This window comes from Oratosquilla oratoria, chromosome 10 (assembly GCF_046742065.1).
Source record: "Oratosquilla oratoria isolate Oo_2021 chromosome 10, ASM4674206v1, whole genome shotgun sequence".
NCBI classification, from domain to species: Eukaryota; Metazoa; Arthropoda; class Malacostraca; order Stomatopoda; family Squillidae; genus Oratosquilla; species Oratosquilla oratoria.
This window is the reverse complement of record NC_134786.1, coordinates 40,580,624-40,603,963: the sequence shown is the minus strand read 5'-3', so window position 1 is coordinate 40,603,963 and position 23,340 is coordinate 40,580,624. Positions and strand designations below refer to the sequence as shown.

The window sequence follows — 23,340 nt, the reverse complement described above, 5'->3', positions numbered from 1 at the left end:
CCTCGCCCCCTCTTCACTCCTGAGAACCTACCAACTACACTCCCAAACTCACACTCGCCCTTCCCTCTCAACTTAGTTTCACTCAAAGCCAACACATCCATCTTTCTTCTCACAAACATACTACCTATCTCTTCCCTTTTACTCTCATCTGTACCACATCCATGAACATTAAAAGACCCAAACCTTAGGGTGCTGGTTGGAAAATTCCTAGACCCTTTTATGCCTTTACTTTTTTTAGGAATATCCCCTGTGGGGCTACAGGGAGAAGGATGCCTGGTCCCAATCCCTGTCCCATTTTTCTCGCTTCTTACGATCGAAGTGGGAATACTTTGTGGCAACATTCTTTTCCTCCACCACAGGGTAGGCGAAACAAGGAAATGAAATTCAGAGAAATGGTACAGGACAGCAACAAGGGGTTGGGGAACAGCATGATGGAGGGACAGTCGCAGTATAATAAAAGTGTCATCAGAGGGAGTCTTAGTATAATAAAAGTGTCACAGAGGGAGTGATTGACGGGGAGCAGTGTGGATTTAGGACAGGTAGAGGTTGCATAGATCAGATTTTTGTGGTAAGACAGATATGTGAGAAAGTTATAGGAAAAGGTAACAATGTTTTTTGGGCTTATATGGATCTGGAAAAGGCTTATGACATTGTAGACAGGAAGGCACTGTGGGAGGTTTTACAGATATACAGGATAAGAGGAAAGCTTCTAGGAGCTGTCAAGAGTTTTTATGAGAGTAGTAGAGCATGTGGCAGGATTAGAAATGGAGAGAGTGAGTGGTTTGAGGTAAAGGTGGGACTTCGTCAAGGATGCGTTATGTCGCCCTGCCTGTTCAACTTATACATGGATGGGATGATGCGAGAGGTAAATGTAAGGATGGTGAGTCAGGGATTGGAGATGTTTAAAGAAAATGGAGAAAAGTGGGAGGTGAGCCAGTTGTTGTTTGGAGACAACACTGCACTTGTAGCAGGATCAGAGGAGGGATTGAGGAAGTTGGTGACAGAATTTTGGAGAGTATGTGAAAGAAGAAAGTTGATGATAAATGTGGGTAAAAGTAAGGTGATGAGATGTACAAGGGGTGAAAGTGGCACCAGATTGGAAGTGAACATTGAGGGAGAGCGACTGGAGGAAGTGGATAGTTTTAGATACTTGGGTGCAAATGTGGCAGGAAAGGGTGGAGTGGAGGTGGAGGTAGAATGTAGATTGAGAGAAGCGAGTAAATGCCTTGGTGGTTTAAAAAGTGTAATGAGGAATTGACATTTGGGAATGGATGCTAAGAGGAGATTGTATGAAGGAGTGATTGTGCCAACAGCACTGTATGGGCCAGAAGCATAGAACATAAGAGAGGAAGAGAAGGAGTTTGAATGTATTTGAGATGAGGTGTCTGAGAAGTATGATAGGGGTTACTAGGCTGGATAGAGTAAGGAATGAGGAGATGAGGAGGAGAACAGGGGATGGTAAGGGAGTTGGAAGATAGGGTGGATGAAAGAGTAATAGGATGGTTTGGACACATGGAAAGAATGACTGAAGAAAGACTAGTAAAAGAGGTATGGAAGGCAGATGTGGAAAGAGTAAACATGAGGGGGGGACCTAGGATGAGATGGATGGATGGGGTGAAAGGGGCCTTGGGGAAGAGGGGAATGTCTATTGAGGAAGGATGGGAGAATACAGAAGACAGGGGTGAATGGAGAATGGTTGTATATGGATGACGCTGTGATGCATGAGGTGGAATGGGTGAGGGGATGGGGGGTGAGGTAGTATGTGTGAGAAAAATTTGACGCAGCCTGAAGGGATTTCTCCCTGTCTTCTCCTTTTCTGCATGAGGGGACGGAGAGGGGGGGTCGCCGATTTAATGAAGCGGCCTTGCTGTGGATGCATTGTGTCTTGCAACACTGCTTCTGACCCAGGGCAGTGGACAAGATGCATGGATGACCCATCATCCAGGAGGTGCCAAGATAAGAGGGAGGGTGGAGGGAAGTGGATTGTATTAGGGATGGAATGGGTGGGAATGGTTTTTTATGCCTTTTTCATTTTGGCTAGTTCCCTTGTAAGGGGGAAAAAGCCTTTGTATGTATGTCATCATTTCTCTGTGAGCAGAGTCCTCCTCTATCACAGACAAAATTATGTGTGGCAGAAAGAAATAAGGGACCAAATAAAGAAACTTGATGTCAGAAAGTCACATGGGCCAGATGGAATAGTGAACTGGATACTAAAAGAATGTATAGATGAACTCACAGTTAAAATGCACAAAATAATTGACTTCTCACTCAAAGAAGGAAAAGTACCACAAGATTGGAAAAATGCAAATATTGTATCAATGTAAAAGGGAGGAGATAAAGAAAACCCAACAAACTACAGACCGGTATCCCTTACAAGCACAATTGCAAAAATATGTGAAAGAGTTATAAGAAATAAATAGACTAAACACTTGGAAGAAAACAATGTACTAAACCCCAACCAATTTGGATTTAGAAGTGGAAGATCATGTACTACAAACTTAATATGCTTTTACTCAAGATTGGTTGAAATAATACAAGAAAGAGATGGTTGGGCTGACCGTGCCTTCCTGGACTTACAAAAGGCTTTTGACAAAGTACCACACAAAAGGCTACTAAGAAAAATTGAAACAATAGGTGGAATACAGGGAAAATTATTGGAATGGATGAAAGACTTCTTGAACAGAAGAAAAATGAGAGTGGTACTTAGAGAAAATAATTCAAATTGGGTAAATATGATAAGTGGAGTCCCCCAAGGCTCCATATTGGCTCCAATAATGTTTGCTGTTTATATAAACGACACGGATGAAGGAATCAAATGTTATATAAACTTCTTTGCAGATGATACGAAACTATTGAAGAGAGTATGTAAAGAAGAAGTTTGCAAATCTTTTCAAGAAGACCTGGACAAAGTCTGGAAATGGAATATAAAGGACAAAGTGAATTTCAACATTAAGAAATTTAGTATAATGGAATTTGGAAAAGTAGAAATAGAGTATCTGGTCAATACAAAATTGGTACAAAGGAAGTTACAAAAGTAAACTCAGAAAGAGACCTATGAGTAATTATCTCAAACGACATGACACCAGACAAACATGCAAACAAAATAGTTGGAGAAACTTACAATTTAATAAGATCAGTGAAAGTGGCCTTTGACTACATGGACAAGGAAATGGTAAAGAAAATACTAGTTACACTGATAAGACCAAAATTAGAATATGCAGCGTCACTATGGACACCTAGTACAAAAAAAAGCATAAAGAAACTAGAAAGAATTCAAAGAGCATTGACAAAGATGGCACCAACACTTAGCAAGTTGACATATGAATAAAAGATTGGACAAACTAAACTTATCAACTCTGTAACAAAGAAGAGAAAGAGGCAATTTGGTAACCATCTACAGAATTATGAAAGGGATGGAAATCCTTGATAGGGATGACCTAATTAAATGGGACAGAAGAAATACAAGAGGACACGAGAAGAAACTTAAGACAGTTACAGAAGAGATCTGAAAAAACAGCTTTCCACACAGAGTAATAGATACATGGAACAAACTGAAAGAGAAAATAGTGAGTGCTAAAACTAAACATGATTTTAAGAAAGAACTGGGTGCAGAAAGATAACTGCGGGTCACTACGAGCATAGCTCCTCTCCCACAGAATACAACTAGGTAAATACAGAGGGTTGCTGAGTAAATGTGGACCTGCTATGGATGTACTGTGTCTTGCTGCTTTGCTTCTGACCTGGATGACCCTTCATCCATGAGGACCAAAGACAAGAAGGAAACAAGGGTAGTGGATGGAAGTGGGTCTGTTCCTTGACTGGTTGCCTCCCTTATAACAGGGAAGAAGCCGTTGATATAAATAAATAGTCAACATACATTACATCCACATACTGCTACCTTCATCCAGTCATCTGTAACTCATACAGTGAGGTGGCTAGTCATGGGAGAGGAATGTCCCAATCCCCTTTTGTCAGTCCCATCACATGTGTCCCTATTACTATTTCCCACATAAACCATGCAAAGGTTGCACCTTGTCATTTTTCCAGCAGTACTGGCTGTTTGTCCCATCTTCACCCATTTCATGGAACAGCTTGTCACCTTAGTTTATACATTCACCTCGAACTCACTCATTAACATGCACACATTTTTGATCATTCAACATCCTGACCATGTACTTTTTATAGCTTCTTACACCCTATCCACCCTCCTTTTCCTTGGTCAACCTCTTGCTCTCACTCCATGTACCAACAATTTATACTTTGTCAAGGTTATCTATCACCATCCATTTCCATAATATAAACATCTCTTTTCATGATAACCTACCCTATAAGCTAGGAAACTTTGACATAGTGATCCAAGTGGTAGAGGCTAGCTGGGTTGATGTCACTGTTGACCCTTTCTCTGTGCACTCTTCTAATCCACTGTTGCACCTCCTTCCTTTGAACATACATGAAATAATTTAGCCACCCATTCCACCAGAAAAAAAAAAAAAAAATCCTCGTCACTTTTAACTTTACCCTTCCTCTTGTCTACTGTCATCTTTAGATTTCCAAAATCTGTTATTCTCTCCTTATTCATTCTTTCCATATACCCTTTGTTCTACCCTGTCTGATAGCTCCTTTACTACCTATTTTCTGCCTCACTATATTTTTCACTATCATATTTCTCACTATCCATTTTTGTAATCTCAAAAAGTTTTAGTCTCTTCCTCTCTACCTTATAAATATACTCCAAGTCTGATCCATACAGTGCCCCAGGAAAAATCACTCCTACATATAACCTTGTCTTTGCATTCATTCCCAGATACCTATTGCTCAGAACACTTTATATTCCACTTAGATATTTACCTGCTTCCTTTACTCTATACTTTACCACTACATCCAAGTCTTCATTCAAATCAGTGCCCAAATTAGGCAGATTATTAGGCAGAGAAGCGAGTAAATGCCTTGGTGGATTAAAGAGTGTAATGAGGAATAGACATTTGGGAATGGATGCTAAGAGGAGAATGTATGAAGGAATGATTGTGCCAACAGCACTGTATGGGGCAGAAACATGGAACATAAGAGAGGAAGAGAGAAGGAGTTTGAATGTGTTTGAGATGAGGTGTCTGAGAAGTATGATGGGGGTTACTAGGCTTGATAGAGTGAGAAATGAGGAGATGAGGAGGAGAACAGGGGTGGAAAGGGAGTTGGGAGATAGGGTTGATGAAAGAGTATTAGGATGGTTTGGACACATGGAAAGAATGAGTGAAGAAAGACTAGTAAAAGAGGTATGGAAGGCAGATGTGGAGGGAGTGAACATGAGGGGACGTCCTAGGATGAGATGGATGGATGGGGTGAAGGGGACTTTGGGGAAGAGGGGAATGTCTGTTGAGGAAGGACGGGAGAGGACAGAAGACAGGGGTGAATGGAGAATGATTGTATATGGATGATGTTGTGATGCATGAGGTGGAATGGGCGGGGGGGTGGGGGGTGGGGTAGTATGTGTGAGCAAAATTTGACGCAGCCCGAAGGGATTTCTCCCCGTCTTCTCCTTTTATGCAATGGGGGGACGGAGAGGGGGGGTCGCCGATTTAATGAAGCGGCCTTGCTGTGGATGTGCTGTGTCTTGCAACACTGCTTCTGACCCAGGGCAGTGGACAAGGTGCAAGGATGACCCGTCATCCAGGAAGTGCTAAGAAAAGAGGGAGGGTGTAGGGATGTGGAGTGTATTCAGGGATGGAATGGGTGGGAATGATTTTATGCCTTTTCCTTTTTGGCTACCTCCCTTGTAAGGGGGAAAAAGCCTTGATATATGCATGTATGTATTAAGGAGTGTATGTAGTGTGATCTGAGTGTGTTTAAATATTTGTATGGAAGTATTATAGGATACTAGGGGAAGATTGTGGTAAATGTTTGAGTATATTAAGGATTGCATGTTTTGTCATTGAGTGTGTGTATGCTTTTGGATTGAAGTATTGTAGGGTATTGGGGTAGGTTAAGGTTGTAAATATTTGAGTGATATTGTTGGAGTTGTTCTGTGTTAGATTTGGTTGCTTGTATTTACCTAGTTGTATTTACCTAGTTGTATTTTGCGGGAAGGGGAGCTATGCTCGTGATGTCCCGCCTTTGTATCTTGCAGTGTCTAGTTTGTTTTTAAACTCATGAATGGTTTTTGCGCATACTATTCCATTGTCCAGTTTGTTCCAAGTGTCCAAAACTCTATGAGGAAAACTGTTTTTCTTCAGTTCTCTTCTATAGCTATGTTTTTTGATTTTCTTTCCATGTCCTCTTGTGTTTCTTTTGTCCCAGTTAAGTAAGTTCTCACTATCGAGTACCTCTGTGCCTTTCATGATTCTGTAGATGGTCAATAGGTCACCTCTCTCTCTTCTTTGCTCCAGTGTCGGTAACTCCAGTTTAGCCAATCTCTCTTCGTATGATAGGTTTGCAAGTGCAGGTGCCATTTTTGTAGCTGCTCTTTGGATTCTTTCTATTTTCTTTATATTCTTTTTGGTACTGGGGGACCACAATGTCGCTGCATACTCTAATCTAGGCCTTATCAATGTAACCAATATTTTTTTCATCATGTCTTCGTCCAAGTATGTAAACGCCACTTTTATTGATCTTAGTAAGTTGTAAGTCTCCCCGACAATTTTGTTAATCTGTATATCATAGGACAAGTCGTTCGTGATAATGGATCCTACTTTCTTTACTTCTTTGGTTCCAATTGTATATTTTCCTGATATTCTGTTTTTGCTTTTTCCAAACTCCATTATGCTACACTTCTTAGTATTAAAGTCCACTTCCCATCTGTGACTTCATCAGATTCCCAGAAATCAACCCAGCAGAGAAATTATTCACAAGACAAACAAAGATAGTACTGACATGCCGATGTTAACCACTTCAGTACGGGACTTAAATCTCGCGGGCAGCAGCCAATGCCAGCCGTATGACGTAACGAAATAATATTCGCATCATAAAATATAGTCGCCGCTTATATCGATCATTCTCTCTTTCACCCGCGAATTTTGAAAACCACAGAGAATGGGATTCAGGGCGCATTTGGGAGAATGTAAAAACACAGGGGCGACTACAATAAATATAATCAAGACGCCGATATGGCAGCGTCGCGAATCCACTTGCTCCTCATGACGCCTACGTGTGCGGCACCGTATGGAAGGGGTTAAGGTCACTACACTCCACTGAAACAGTACTAACACAGAATAGGCCTGGTGACAGACCTTTTGCCTGAGATGCAGCCACCACATAAAAGACCCAGAGCACATATTAAATTCTCTCAAACAGTTCCACAATATCTTTTTACTAAGTAATTTTGGGTGGAACCAGTAGCCAAAGCCAGTCTCATAGGAGCCATGGGTCTCTAGTAAGAGAACAGAGCCAACAGATTTATTTATTGGAGGTTATATAGTGACACATTACTCATTACCCTTTTCATCAACCCTGCCATTTTTACCTCCTGTGAACTATTTTACACTGTGTAAGCTCTGTGAGACTTTGTGTTCTTTAAGTTGATAGGATACGATATAATGGTGACTTATGTACAATTTCCTTTTTCTCTTCTTTAGGGATGCTGCTCATCGTGTTCACCCTCTTGCAGGACAAGGAGTTAACCTAGGGTTTGGCGATGTAGCTTGCTTAACTCAGACACTTGAAGAAGCTGTGCTTGAAGGGGGGGATATTGGTAAGTTCTAAAATTATGGTAATGAACTTAATGGTAATGCCTCACACTAGCTGTTTCCAGACAACACTTTTTTTTCTGCTTCTTCTTCTTCTTCTAGTGACTTATGGGCCATTCCAGTGGCTGTTCTTAGTTACCTTGGAGATATGGGTTTCCTGCAAGAGAGGCCTGGCACAATGAATTGATCAATGGTGATTAGCTGTTAAGAACAGTCAAGAGCTTTTATGAGAGTAGTAGGGCTTGTGTTAGGATTAGAAATGGAGAGAGTGAGTGGTTTGAGATAAAGGTGGGACTTTATCAGGGATGTGGTATGTCGTCTGGCTGTTCAATTTATACATGGATGGGGTGGTGCCTTGAATAGAAACATATTAAATTGGTGACGCATGATTGTCCTTGTCTGAATCCAAATTGCCTTGGATTTAGCACAATTTTTTCTCAATATTTTACCCATCTACTTTTGACAATTCATTCACAAATTTTTGCTATTGTACTTGTTAGAGAGACTGGTCTATAGTTGGTAGGGTCTTCTTTTTTCCCCCTCTTTATATAAAGGTACTATATTTGCTTTTTTCCAATCTTCTGGAACTTTTCCTTCTCTCAAGGAACTGTTTATTATGCTATGTATTTTGTCTGCCAGTTCATTCCTGCATTCTTTCAAAATCCAGTTTGCTATTTCATCAAGATTACTCAAGTGTTTCATTATTTCATTCTTTGTTACTTCTATTTCTTTCATAGGGGGACTTTCTCTTTCCATTCGATCTCTTCAGGTTGTATGCTCTCCCTTGTAAACACTGATTTAAAATGCTTGTTCATAATTTCTGCCATTTCTATTTCCTCTGTGTATTCAACTCCTTCTTGTCTTAATTTCTCCAAATCTTGTTTGTTTTTCAGTTTGTTGTTTACAAATCTGTAAAATAATTTTGGTTGATCTTTACATTTTTCTATGACATCTTTTTCATATTTTCTCTTTTCCTCTCTGCACACTTGTACATATTCATTTCTATAACAAGTATATATTTTCCATTTTCAGGCCTTTTGTATTTCTTCAATTTGGTCCAAGCTTTATCTCTTTTGTCTTTTAACTCTCTACAACTTTTGCTATACCAGCACTTTATATATATATATATATATATATACATTTTTTTTTTTTTTTTTTTTTTGGGGGGGGGGGGGACATACTTCTCCACTCCTTTTTTGTAAAAATTTTGTCAAAATATTCCATTTCTCTTCCACTGTTGTTTCTTCTTTGTATATATCTTCCCAGTTTTCTTTTTGAAAGAATTTTCTTATTTTATCAAAGTTTGTTTTTTCATACATCATTCTTCCTTTTCTATATTGTTAATTTCTTTTCATGTATTTTTCCTCATTTAGTTCCAGTTCAATCAATATATGGTCACTTTTACTTGTTGGTGTTTTATATTCAATCTTTTCCACTATTCTAGGTTCAGATGTAATTATTAAGTCTAGTCTCGATGGTTCTTCATTTCTATACCTAGTGTTCTCCTGTATCCACTGTGTCATTGTATTGTCAATAATCATCTCGAGTAGAACATATCCCCATGAGCCGTCTCCACCCTTTACTGTCATCTCTTCCCAGCAGACTTCTTTGCAATTAAAGTCGCCCATCATAACTATTCTTACTCCATCTTCCATTATCTATCCTTGTGTCTTCTTACATACATTTATGTTCACTTTCATCCCACGAGGCTGTTTTTGGAGGCACATAATTTATCACAAACTTTCTGCTCTTCTTATCTCTGTCTTCCACTTCAATCATAATCATCTCTACTGTATTCTTTCCATATGTGACACACCTCACGTTTATATCCTTAGTCAGGAACATAACTCCACCCCCTTGTTTTGTCTCTCTGTTTCTAATCCAATAATTATATGCATCATGTCCTACACTGTTGGGTGGTAGTGGACCTTTTAATTTCGTTTCTACAATTCCCATTATGTCATTTTCTTTTTCCTTCAGATAATCATTCAGCTCATTCAATCTTGTTATTAATCCATCTATATTTGTGTAAGACACTCTTAGTTTTCTGCCACTTCCATTGTATTCTGTTTCCCTTTTGTTTTTCTCTAGTATGTTGTATTTCCTTATTTTGATATTCACTACTCTCCAATAGAATTTCTCTTTTTCTGACTGTTGTGTTCTGTTTTTTTTTTCCTTAGCTTCATGTCTTTTCATTTTTTCCTCCTCTTTCCTCTTTATTCATTTCTCTTTTTATCCATACCTTTTTATATTGTTCACTTGCTGCTAGTTTCCCTGTTTTTTGTTAAGATATTCTATGCCGTCGTTTGTGACCTGAATTTAATCTTAATTGGTCTGGTCTTATCTGTACTATACTTTCCGAGACTATACATCTCTTCAATTTGTTTCATGATTTCAGGTTCATCTTCCTGAACTAATTCTAGTAAACTGCTTACTTTTTCTTTTTCCTCATTGATTCTTGAAGTTCTATCTAGGTTATGTTTCTCTTCCATTCCTAATATAATTATACATTTCTTTTTATCTGCTAAGTCTCTTACTATATTCTCCTTCTATTTCATCACTTTGATAACTGAGTCTTCAGTTTGTTCTTTCATTTGCTGTTTAATTATGTCAGTAAATGCAACTTTACTGTTTTCCTGGATTTTTTTTCCAACCCTGTGCTTCCTTTGCTATGGCCTCTTTATTGTCTTTATTATTCCTCTTTAATTCTTCATTTTCTTCTTTTACTTCTTTTAACTGTCTTTTTAATTCTTCTATTTCATTAGTTAAATTTTTGTTCACCTTCTCTAGTTCTTCCAATTTTTCAACTCTCTGCGCAATTTTGGCTACGTAACCAAACCTGTTTTCCCAATGTTCGGTCATCTTATCAAGTTTCTCCTCTAGTCTTGCCAATCGGGGGAGGTTGGTATCCCCCCCACCCTCTTTAAATCCCTGGCAACTACTATCATCACCTTCCACTGTGCTGCTCTTATCTATACTTCTAATCTTTACATTTTTGTTGATTCCGTCGTCACCAAAATCATTATTGTCGGTTCGCCTCTTGTTTACTAAACGCCTGGCCTCCTGGACCATGTCCCTCTCTTCCTCATTTCCTTCCATTTCCCTCAATAATCCCTTCCCTTCTCCTTCCCTATCACTCCCCCACTACACCATGAGCACTCCCCTCCCCTATAAATACAATAAGGCACTTCCTGGATGTTGAGATCCACATAGATGTTTGTGTGTGTGTGTGTGTGCTAGGTGCCCATAGTGTCACAGCATACTCCATTTTAGGTCTTATCAGTGCAACCACTATTTTCTTTTCAATTTCTTCATCCATGTAGTTGAAGGCCACTTTCATTGACTTTAATAAATTGAAAGTCTCTCCAACTAATTTATTGACATGTTTATCAGGTGTCAAGTCACTTGAGATAATCACTCCCAAGTCCCTTTCTAAGTCAACTTTTTTTACTTGGTACCAATTTTATATTGCCCCGATATTCTATTTTCGCTTTTCCCAAATTCCATTATAATTTCTTAATGTTAAAGTTCACTTCACACCTCTGACTCCATTCCCATATTTCTCCAGGTCTTTTTGTAGCAATCTGCAATCTTCTTCTGTACTCACTCTCTTGAGTAATTTGGCATCATCAGCAAAGAAGTTCATGTAACACTTAACTCCCTCATCCATATCATTTATATATATGGCAAACATTAAAGGAGCCAATACAGAACCTTGCGGGACGCCACTTATCACATCTTAGTTCGAATTTTTGTCTCTAAGTACCACTCTCATTTTTCTCCCACTTAAAAAATCCTTCATCCATTCCAGTAGCTTACCTTGTATTCCTCCTATTATTTCAATTTTTCTTATTAACTTTTTATGTGGTACTTTATCAAAAGCTTTCTGCAAGTCCAAGAAGCAATCTGCCCAGCCATCTCTTTCTTGTAATATCTCAATTAATCTCAAGTAAAAACATATTAAGTTTATGGTACACAATCTTCCACTTCTAAAGCCAAATTGTTTAGGGTTTAATAATTTATTCTCTTCCAAGTGTTTGATCCATTTGTTTCTGATAAACTTTTCACATATTTTTGCTACTGTACTTGTAAGGGATACCAGTCTGAAGTTTGTAGGGTCTTTCTTTCCTCCTTTATATATTGGTACTATGTTTGCATCTTTCCAATCTTGCAGTACTTTTCCTTCTTTGAGTGAAAAATCTATTATCTTGTATAATTTGTCCATTAGTTCATCTGTACACTCGTTCAGTATCCAATTTGCAATTCCATCTGGTCCATGCAATTTCCTAACATCTAGGTTTTTTATTTGGTCTCTTATTTCTTTCTGTGTTACTTTTATTTCTTTCATTTTAGGGGATCTTTCTCGTTGTCCATCTTCTCAGATTGTGACCTCTCAATTGTAAAGACAGTCCTGAAATATTTGATCATAACTTCTGCCATTTCTATGTCATCTATATATTCTTTATCTCCTTCATGCAGTTTTACAATTTCATGTTTGTCTTTTAATTTATCATTTACATATCTGTAAAAGAGTTTAGGTTGATCCTTACATTTGTCTATAATATCTTTTTCATAGTTTCTTTTTTCTTTCCTGCATATATTCACATATTCGTTTCTAAGTTTTATAAATGTTTGCCATTTGGATGTTTTTTTGTCTTATTTACATCTTTTCCAGGCTTTGTCTCTTCTGTCTTTAGCCTCACTGCACCTTTTGTTATACCAACACTTTATATAAATCTCTTTTTGCTTCTTCTTTGGTATATATTTATCAATTCCTTCCTTGTACTTTTCTTTGAATATGTTCCATTTGTCTTCCATCTTTGTATCCTCTTTGGAGAATTTATTCCAGTTTGTGTTTTGGAAAAACTTTCTAAGTTTTACAAAATCCGTTTTGTTGTACATTAACCTTCCTTCTCTATGTTTTTCATTCCTTCTTACATCGTTTTGTTCTTTTAATTCAAACTCTATTAGTATATGGTCACTCTTTCCAATTGGTGTCTTATACTCCATTTTATTCACGATATCCTGTTCAGAAGTTAATATTAAGTCTAGTTGTGACAGTTCCTCATTGTTTCCATATCTAGTATTTTCCTTAACCCATTGTGTTGAGGTATATTCAATGGTCATATCCAGCAGAATGTTGCTCCAAAATTCTTCTCCCCCTTTTACTATTATTTCTTCCCAGATTAAAATCACCCATAATTACTTTGTTACCACCCTCTTTCAGTAACTCATTTAGCACATTCATTGTGTCTTCCAGTAATTTAGAATGATCACTATCAGACCAAGCCTGTGTTTTTGGTGTCACATACATATACCAAAGGCTCTTTCCCCCCTTACAAGGGTGATAGACAAAAAGAAAAAGGCATAGAAACCACTCCCACCCATTCCATCCCCTACATGGTGGTTTAAAGAGTGTAATGAGAAATAGACATTTAGGAATGGATGCGAAGAGGAGACTGTATGAAGGAGTGATTGTGCCAACAGCACTGTATGGGGCAGAAACGTGGAACATAAGAGAAGAAGAGAGAAGGAGTTTGAATGTGTTTGAGATGAGGTGTCTGAGAAGTATGGTGGGGGTTACTAGGCTAGATAGAGTGAGAAATGAGGAGGTGAGGAGGAGAACAGGGGTGAAAAAGGATTTGGGAGAGAGGGTTGATGAAAGAATATTAGGATGGTTTGGACACATGGAAAGAATGAGTGAAGAAAGACTAGTAAAAGAGGTATGGAAGGCAGATGTGGAGGGAGTGAACATGAGGGGACGTCCTAGGATGAGGTGGATGGATGGGGTGAAGGGGGCTTTGGGGAAGAGGGGAATGTCTGTTGAGGAAGGAAGGGAGAGGACGGAAGACAGAGGTGAGTGGAGAATGGTTGTATATGGATGATGTTGTGACTGCATGAGGAGGAATGGGCGGGGGGGTGGGGGGGTAGTATGTGTGAGTAAATTTTGACGCAGCCCGAAGGGATTTCTCCCCGTCCTCCCTTTATATGCAAAGGGGGACGGAGAGGGGGGGTCGCCGATTAAATGAAGCGGCCTTGCTGTGGATGTACTGTGTCTTGCGACACTGCTTCTGACCCAGGGCGGTGGGCAGGGTTCAGGGATGACCCGTCATCCAGATGGTGCTCAGATGAGAGGAAGGGTGGGAGGGGTGTGGAGTGTATTTAGGGATGAAATGGGTGGGAGTGTTTTTATGCCTTTCCCTTTGTGGCTACCTCCCTTGGAAGGGGGAAAAAGCCTTGGTATATGTATGTATGTATGTACATATTCCACTCCCCTCCACCCTCCTCCCTCCCTCTCATCTTGGCACCTCCTGGATGACGGGTCATCCCTGCATCCTGTCCACTGCCCTGGGTCAGAAGCAATGTCACAAGACACAGCACATCCACAGCAAGGCCGCTGTGTATGTGCTACAAATTTTCTACTTTTCATATTTTTATTTACAACTTTAATCATAATTAATTCCACATTATATTTGCCTTCATTTATCTTTGTCACATTTACCGTATATACTCGTCTATAGGTCGATCTCGTGTAAAGGTCAACCCCCCATTTTTGGCCCAAAAATCTGGAATTTTCCATATACCTCATGTACAGGTCGAGTGGCTTGTTTTTGTTTTGGTGCTTTGAGCATTCCACTGTCTTAATGCTTTGAAGTGGCATGGCTTACCTATTACTGTATAGCAATTGATTATTATGGTTTTTTCACTTCATTAATTCTGATGTATTTTGGTTTATGTTTTTTTAAGTTCATTGATTTTAATATTTAATAAGTTTCACTGAAGTTGCCATTTCAGGGGAGTGAAAAACTTGAACAGATTACCAAGTAATGCACGGTATATGGAATAAATTGGCTAGGCGTGTTTCGTTAGAAACAATTTTAACAAACAGTGTCTCAGAGTAGTCTTGTAATCTCAACTGTGCGGATGATCAGGCTAATGATAATGTGGAGGAGGAAGATGATGTTGATGTTCCTATGGCTGATGAAGTTGATCCGTATGACGATACTCTACACAGAAGTGAGTGGGAGGAGCCGTTTGGTGGTGAAGATCACAACAGCAAGGAAAATGATTTTGGTGGATTTTAGTTAAAATATTTAGGATTATACCATGTGTCACTGTAACAGTAACAAGTTGGCAATATTGAACAGTTTGTTTTCGTGATGGTGAGATTCATGCATTGTTTTGGTAATGGTAACAATAATATATATCATATAGAAAGCTAGATTTTGGTAAATTTTTAGTTTTGACCATGGGCGCAATATAGCAATAAAAAATTAATTATTAATTTTGTAAATTATAATGTATCAACGTAATATGCAATTTTGTGAGCGGAAATAAAAAACAAAAAAGGTGCTAAAACAGATTTCGTAAGTAACGATGTCATGTCAGGCGAATGGTATGCCATGTTTGTTATGATAGATGCTGACGTCGAAGAAATGAAAGGATGATAAATTCGTCTAACCTAAACTAACCTAACCTGCAAATTAAATGTCATCCAGCTCGTCCTTGTTGTCGTCGTCATGAGAGATGTTGGCGGGCTTTTCAACCACTCAGCTTGCGGGGTATACAAAGTTCTTGCAGCTTGAAGGAATGCATGTATCTCCTCTTCATAACATTTCTTCAAGAAAATGTACCTGGCGAGGTACAGTACTGTCGGAAGCATCGAGGCCATTAATTGACAGACGACAAGATGGCGTCCTGATCTTATGCTACCGACTTCGTTCATTAGCATATTTGCTTGTAGCAAGGTATCTTTTTTTTTTCACTTCCGCCCACAAAATTGCATATTACGTTGATACATTTTAATTTACAAAATTTATGATTAATTTTCTATTGCTATATTGCGCCCATGGTCGAAACTAAAAAAAATACCTAAATTTGAGAATATCACAGCATTTTATTATTTTTTAAACAACTATGGGTACTATAATAGTATACATGATATAATAAGCTCGCCTGTGCTAAGAATTTTAACAAACGGGTAAAACCACTGTATTGGGTTACCGTATCTAGAAGGAATTTCATATGTTTTGGTACGTACCATGTATTTTATGTCCCCATTGTTTACTGGTAGTAACTAGTAGGTAAATATTTTGATTTCTGAACCTAAAGAAAAGGTAAGAGTTCTTCCTAGCCTTTCTTGTCATGTCTGGATTTCAACCTAACAAGATTATTACTTGAGTATATGTCAACCCCTAGGTTTTAGCCTAAAAAAAATTCCTTAAGATTTCGACCTATAGACGAGTATCTACGGTAAACCTTTTTTTGGTCAATATCATGACACCTCCCTGTTTGTCTGTTCTATTTTTTGCCCAGTGGTTGTATAGACATTGTCCCACCATACTTGTTGATAGAGGGCCTTTTAGTTTTGTCTCCACAATTTGTCTTCTCTATTCCAGATATTTGTTTAGTTCAGTAATTCCAGAGATCATACTGTCAATTTTTGTGTATGCCACTTTTAGTTTTATATTTTCTTCTCTTTTTTAATTTAAGTTTCCATGTTTCTGATGTACCATTTTTTCAGTCTCAGATCCAGTATTCTAAAAAGAAAAAAAAAATTCTGTCTCTGTTCTTTTCTCATTTCTTTTGTTGGCTTCAGTTCTGAGAGCCTTGTCTTTCTCTTTTTCCTCATCACTCATTTCCTTTTTTATCCATGTATGTCTGAATTTCTTGCTGTTTGCTAATTTAACCGCCTTAGATAGTATCTCCTCAGCTCTCATTTAAGTTCTTAGTTTTATTTTCAGAGGTCTATGTTGTTTTTCTTTTGAGTATTTGCCTATCCTGTGAATCTCGTCAATTTCTTTGTCAAAATTTTGCCCTACATCCTGAATTTCTTTCAGAATTTCCTTAACTATTTCCTTTTCCTCCTTTTCTCTATGGTATTTATACATACAGATGCTCCTCAACTTACATTTTAGTTACGTTCAGAACGGCCAAACATAACGTGAACATGAATGTAAGTTGTTACTGTACGCTCCAGTAATGTATGACCCTTTGTACTGTACTATACATTCATAGATTCTATTACCGTATCTTATAAAACACCCCTAAATCATTAATCATAAATATAACATTGTAAAATAATAACATTAATTTCAAATAAATATTAAATTCAAGCAACATACAGAAGAAGGGGGAGGAGGAGGAGGAGGAGGCGGCAAGGCACGTTCAGTCTGTCGTTTGTGCCATGTAAACAATGGACGCAGCATCATGCGTAAGTATCGTTTGAACGTCTCGTACTACGGAGAGCGCGCTAAACTCAAAAATTCACTAAAAAAAATACAATTTTTTTTTACAGTCAGTTCAAACGTAAAATAAAAAAAAACATAAAACGAATGAACATAAGTAGAGGAGCATCTGTACTGTAGAATGGGGTAATCAGGCCATCACTGGGGTAAATGGGCCATATAAAAGTTATTCATGTATTAAAAATTATGTTACAACTGGTAAATAAAATTCTGGTAAAATGGAGGTAGGTATTTATTCAGGGTAAAAGTGAAATATTTTAAAACCAATTTCAATTAAAAAAGTGAATAACTTTTATATGGCCCATTTACCCCCCAGTGATGGCCCGATTACCCCATCCTACAGTATCATGTTTTTCTTGGATACCATGGACCACAATGCAGCGGTGTCTCTCACCCAATTTTCCTTTTCTTTAATTACTTTCATAACTGTTTCTTTTGTATTTTCCTCCATCTGCTTTTGTCCTATTTCTCTAAAGGATATTTTTTGTTTTTCCTGTTCTTGTTTCCACTGATTTTCTATTTCAAGGAGGTCTGTTTCCTTGATTGACTCTTCTACCTTTCCGGTCACTACCTGTAATTGCTCTTTGACCTTTTTCAGTTCTTCATTTTTATTCTTATCCTCATTTTTTATTCTTTCGTTTTCTCTTTTGAGCATATCAATTTCGCTCTTTAGGTCACTCAATTCTCTAATTGTTTGTTCATTACTCTTACGCAGAGTAATCACTTTCCTAAGTACAGCTCGAAAGTCCAATTTTAAACCTATGATTTCTTCCAATAATTAATTTATTTCACATTTTCTTAATGCATTGCTATATCTAACTTCTCTATCTATATCTAAGCCTTTACCTATTTCTCATGGATCTCTTTGAAAACCTGAAAAACTGTTGTTCTCCCACCTTTGATTTATTCTTGGTGTGTCAATTAAGCATGTCCTCTTGGGAATAACTCCTCTCAGCGACTCAACCTTACTTACATCCAGGCCTCTCTTCGTTGGTTCATTCAATATTTTTTCGTCGTTTTCTTTCTGCATTGTGCCAATTATACTTATTCTAAGATCTGGATTTAACCTTATCAGTCACATGAGAAACATAGCCTACACCTTCCATATAATAACAATTAGTCATTTCCTTCATGTCAGCAAGAAAACCGCTCAATCGCTACACTTACTTCCGCTTCGGTTTCTTATTTGAAGGAGTGATTGTGCTGACAGCACTGTATGGGGCAGAAACATGGAACATAAGAGAAGAAGAATTTGAATGTATTTTGAGATGAAATGCCTGAGAAATATGATAGGGGTTACTAGGCTAGATAGAGTGAGAAATGAGGAGGTGAGGAGAACAAGGGTGGAAAGGGAGTTGGGAGATAGGGTTGATGAAAGAGTACTGGGATGGTTTGGACACATGGAAAGAATGAGTGAAGAAAGACTAGTAAAAGAGGTGTGGAAGGCAGAGGTAGAAGGCATGAACATGAGGGGTCGACCTAGGATGAGATGGATGGGGTAAAAGGGGCATCGGGAAAGAGGGGAATGTCTGTTGAGGAAGAACGGGAGAAGAGAGAAGATATAGGTGAATGGGGAATGGTTGTTTATGGATGATGCTGTGATGCATGAGGTGGAGTGGGTGGGGGATGGGGATGAGAAATAAATTGACTCAGCCCAAAGGGATTTCTCCCTGTCTTCTCCTTTTCAGCATGAAGGGACGGAGGGAAGGGGTCGCCAATTTAATGAAGCAGCCTTGCTGTGGATGTGCTGTGTCTTGCAACACTGCTTCTGACCCAGGGAGTGGACAAGATGCAGGGATGACCCATCATCCAGGAGGTGCCAAGATAAGAGGGAGGGAAGAGGGTAGATGGGAGTGGAGTATATAGGGGATGGAATGGATGGGAGTGGTTTCTATGCCTTTTTCTTTTGGCTACCTCCCGTGTAAGGGGGAAAAAGCCTTTGGTATATGTATGTATGTGTATTTATGATTAGCTCAGTTTTTCCTTTGCCTAAAGACTGGAGTACTAAGCAAACCCTCAATTTGGAAAGATCCAGTATTCAGGTGCTATAAAAACACAGTACAAAGAATGAATGTACATGCAATAATACTGGTAATAAGCAATGAACATTACTTTGGGCCTCTGGTCATACAGCTCTATCTTGTCAAAATTTTCTCCTTTATGTTACAGGTAGATGAGATTGTATGAGGGGGTGATTGTGCCAACAGCACTGTGTGGGGCAGAAACAAGGAACATAAGAGAGGAAAAGAGAAAGTTTGAATGTGTTTCAGATGAAGTGTTTGAGAAATATGGTAGGGGTTACTACACTGGATAGAGTGAGAAACGAGGAGGTGAGGAGGAGAACAGGGATGGAAGAGGAACTGGGAGATAGAGTTGATGAAAGAGTATTGAGATGATTTGGACACATGGAAAGAATGAGTGAAGAAAGATTAGTGAAGAGTTGTGGAAGGCAGAGGTGGATGGAGTAAACATGAGAGGGCCAGTAAAGATGAGATGGTTGGATAGGGTAAAAGGGGCATTGGGAAAGAGGGGGTTGTCTGTTGAGGAAGGAAGGGAGAAGACAGAAGATAGGAGTGAGTGGAGAATGGTTGTGTATAGATGATGCTGTGATGCATGGAAGGGAGTGGGTGGGGGATTAAGGAATATGTGTGAATGATATTTTAACACAGCCTAAAGGGATTTCTCTTCATCTTCTGTTTTTCTGCATAAAGAGACGGAGAGGGGGATCACTGATTAAATGAAGCGGCCTTACTGTGGATGTGCTGTGTCTTGCTACATTGCCTCTGACCCAGGGCAGTGGGTGAAATGGAGGGATGACCAGTCATCCAGGAGGAGCTGAGAAAAGAGGGAGGGAAGGGAAAAAAAAACCTTTGTATATGTATGTATGGAACAGAACCCCAGTTTTTATAGTTAAAAAGAGCTCTGTTAGGGGTCACTACATGCCAATTTTAACCCTTCCTTGCTGTGATGTTGAAGCTTTGTGGTGTATTTTTTTTTTTTTTTTTTTTTTTTTTTTTTTTTCCTTCCCATACGACTGTGGTACATTGCTGCCTACAAGTGTAACCAGCTGTTTATGGTACAAGGCATGCTATCAGTGTACAAACTGTGATACAAGCAATGGTGGTTTTGCAGACAAGATAAAGTCTCTGCTGGACTTTCTTCTCTTTATTAACAATATGATCTGGTTAAAAATAGGTTACAATTAGGTCCCTTGACCATAATACTCTAAGTGCCAGGCCTTGACCTCGGGCACTCACCTGGGCAGATCTGTCTCGCTGACAAACTCTTGACCTGGCCAACTTTGGCTGTCTGGCAGGCTCTTGACCTGGCCAGCCCTGGTCTATCGGCAGCATAGCCCTCCGATAATAAAGGGGGGTTAGTGGGTTGTCGTATGTGACTCGTGTTAGTTCAGAATTCTAGGCATTGGTGTTAGTTCTATATTATAGGGGTTAGTCATGGTTGGTGGGTGTGGTTAGACATGGTATGTATATGTTAGCTTATGGGTAATGTAATTGGGGTAGGTATAAGAATGGGGTTCAAGTGTGTCTGTTTGGTGACATTAGGCATCTTCATGTGGTGACATCCTGTTGTCTTACTCTGCGTTTTGCAATAGAGAAATATGTGAAGTCTGCAAGATACAAGTCTTGCTCAAGGTGTCATGTCACATGTGTGTGGATCACATGCATGGTTGGTGATGGTTAGTAGCTGTTACTTTTTTTTTTTGGGGGGGGGGGAGTATGATGGCTGAGCAGACAAAAATACTGGTACATGGAAGCAGGAACCTAGATGGAAAGTGTTTTGAGTCCTGTTAAGAGTCAGTGTGTAATGCAGGGTTTGAGTAACTTTTTGGGCTGTTGCCTCAGAAGAATTTGTAGTAAAAGTAATTTACCCCTGACTTTGAAGTACTCTGGCAGAAAAAACAATTTAGTTATAGAATTTATGAATAATAATAATAAACACAAAAATTCAAATTGGGATAATGTTTAATTGTTAATTTCATCTCTCATGAAGAAGTAAAAGCCTGTCTTTTTGGCATGGAAATAGTACACAAGAAAAAAATTGTAGAAAATTTGATATTCATCAACAGAAAAAATCACTCCTTTTAGTATTAAATGGCAAAGCAAAATTATTTATTATCATGTACGGTATTTCAAATTTGTACAAAAACAGGATAAGAGAATGCGGAAAGCAGAGGTAGAAGGAGTGAACATGAGGGTCTGACCAAGGATGAGATGGATGGATGGGGGTAAAAGGGGCATTGGGAAAGAGGGGAATATCTGTTGAGGAACAACAAAAGAAAACAAGATATGGGTGAATGGAGAATGGTTGTGTATGGATGGGTGAATGGAGAATGGTTGTGTATGGATGGTGCTGTGATGCATGAAAGGGAGTGGATGGGGGATAGGGGGGGATTATGTGTGAAAAATAATGTGATGCAGCCCAAAGGGATTTCTCCCTTCTCTTTTTCTGCATGAGGGGGCAGAGAGGAGGGGTTGCCAATTTAATGAAGTGGCCTTGCTGTGGATGCGCTGTGTATTGCAACATTGCTTCTGACCCAGGGCAGTGGGCAAGATGCAGGGATGACCCATCATCCAAGAGAAACCAAGATAAGAGGGAGGCAGTGGGGTGAATGGGAGTGGAGTATGTGGGGATGGAATGGGTGGGAGTGGATTCTATGCCTTTGTTTTTTGGCTACCTCCCATGTAAAGGGGAAAAAGCTTTTGGTATGTGTATGTATGTACTATTATGGGAAAATAGAATTTTACCCTTTCTGGCATAAGAATGGCACACAAAGAACATCATACATTTATATACCAGAGGCATTCCCCCATACAAGGGAGGTAGCCAAAAAGCAAAGACATAAAAACCACTCCCACCCATTCCATCCCCAACATACTCTACTCCCATCCACCTCCTTCCCTCCCTCTTATCTTGGCACCTCCTGGATGACGGGTCATCCCTGCATCTCACCCACTGCCCTGGGTCAGAAGCAGTGCTGCAAGACAGCACATCCACAGCAAGGCCGCTTCATCAAATCAGCTAACCCCCCCCCCCTCTCCATCCTCTCATGCAGAAAAATAGAAGATGGGAAAAAATCTCTTTGGGCTCCATCAATTTATTTCTCAAGCATACTCTTTATTCCTCACACATACTCCCTCACCCCCATCCCCCACCCACTCCACCTCATGCATCACAGCATCATCCATACACAACCATTCTCCATTCACCCCTATCTTCTGTCCACGCCCATCCTTCCTCAACAGACATTCCCCTCTTTCCCAAAGCCCCTTTTACCCCATCTATCCATCTCATCTTAGGTCAACCCCTCATGTTCACTCATTCTACCTCTGCTTTTACTAGTCTTTCTTCACTCATTCTTTCCATGTGTCCAAACCATCCCAATACTCTTTCATCAACCTTATCTCCCAACTCCCTTTCCACCCCTGTTCTCCTCCTCACCTCCTCGTTTCTCACTATATCCAGCCTAGTAACATGAAGGTTGACCTAGGATGAGATGGATGGATGGGGTAAAATGGGCTTTGGGAAAGAGGGGAATGTCTGTTCAGGAAGGACAGGAGAGGACAGAAGACAGGGATGAATGGAGAATGGCTGTATATGGATGATGCTGTGATGCATGAGGTGGAATGGGTGGGGGATGGGGGTGAGGGAGTATGTGTGAGAAATAAATGGACGCAGCCCAAAGGGGTTTCTCCCTGTCTTCTCCTTTTCTGCATGAAGTGATGGAGAAGGGGGGTCGCCGATTTAATGAAGCAGCCTTGCTGTGGATGTGCTGTGTCTTGCAACACTGCTTCTGACCCAGGGCAATGGACAAGATGCATGGATGACTCATCATCCAGGAGGTGCCAAGATAAGAGGGAGGGAAGAGGGTGGAGGGGAGGGGAGTAAGTTAGGGAGGGAATGGGTGGGAGTCATTTCTATGCCTTTATTTTTTGGCTACCTCCCTTGTAAGGGGGAAAAAACCCTTTGGTATATGTATGTATTAATATTCAGAGTGAAAGAGATCAAGTAATACAGTTGTAACTTTATATTTTACAATGTGAGTATTGTGATGCATCATTGAATCATCATACATCAGTCAGTTGATGCTGCCTGCAAGAATGTGTCTCATATTGAAGAGGTGAAGTTTGGTCAGGTGCCTTGAGACAAACTCCTTCATGTCACTGAGACAGTTTTCACAGTCTTCCAAAAACTGTCAGGTTTGGAAATATAGCAATCTTGTAAGCATTTTACTTTCTAGTTCCAATACTGAAGTTATGATACAAATGCTGAAATTTTTTTCTTGTGTGTAATGAGAAATAGACATTTGGGAATGGATGCTAAGAGGAGATTGTATTGAGTGATTGTGCCAACAGCACTGTATGGGGCAGAAACATGGAACATAAGAGAGGAAAATT

General features: G+C 39.4%; 1 protein-coding gene across 6 annotated transcripts in view; it reads left to right on the top strand.

Moving 5' to 3' along the window:
* The window catches only part of Coq6 (ubiquinone biosynthesis protein COQ6, mitochondrial), a 159,979-nt gene that overhangs the window by 121,792 nt on the left and 14,847 nt on the right, over nucleotides 1–23,340 (top strand). For 4 of the 6 annotated variants that reach the window (XM_076191736.1, XM_076191737.1, XM_076191735.1 and 1 more), the window contains one exon: nucleotides 7,566–7,681. In XM_076191736.1, the coding sequence (XP_076047851.1) occupies nucleotides 7,566–7,681 (116 nt within the window). Of the gene's footprint in view, nucleotides 1–7,565; nucleotides 7,682–18,612; nucleotides 18,745–23,340 lie in introns of those variants that run through there. The other 2 variants (XR_012966803.1, XM_076191738.1) reach the window with 2 other exon arrangements.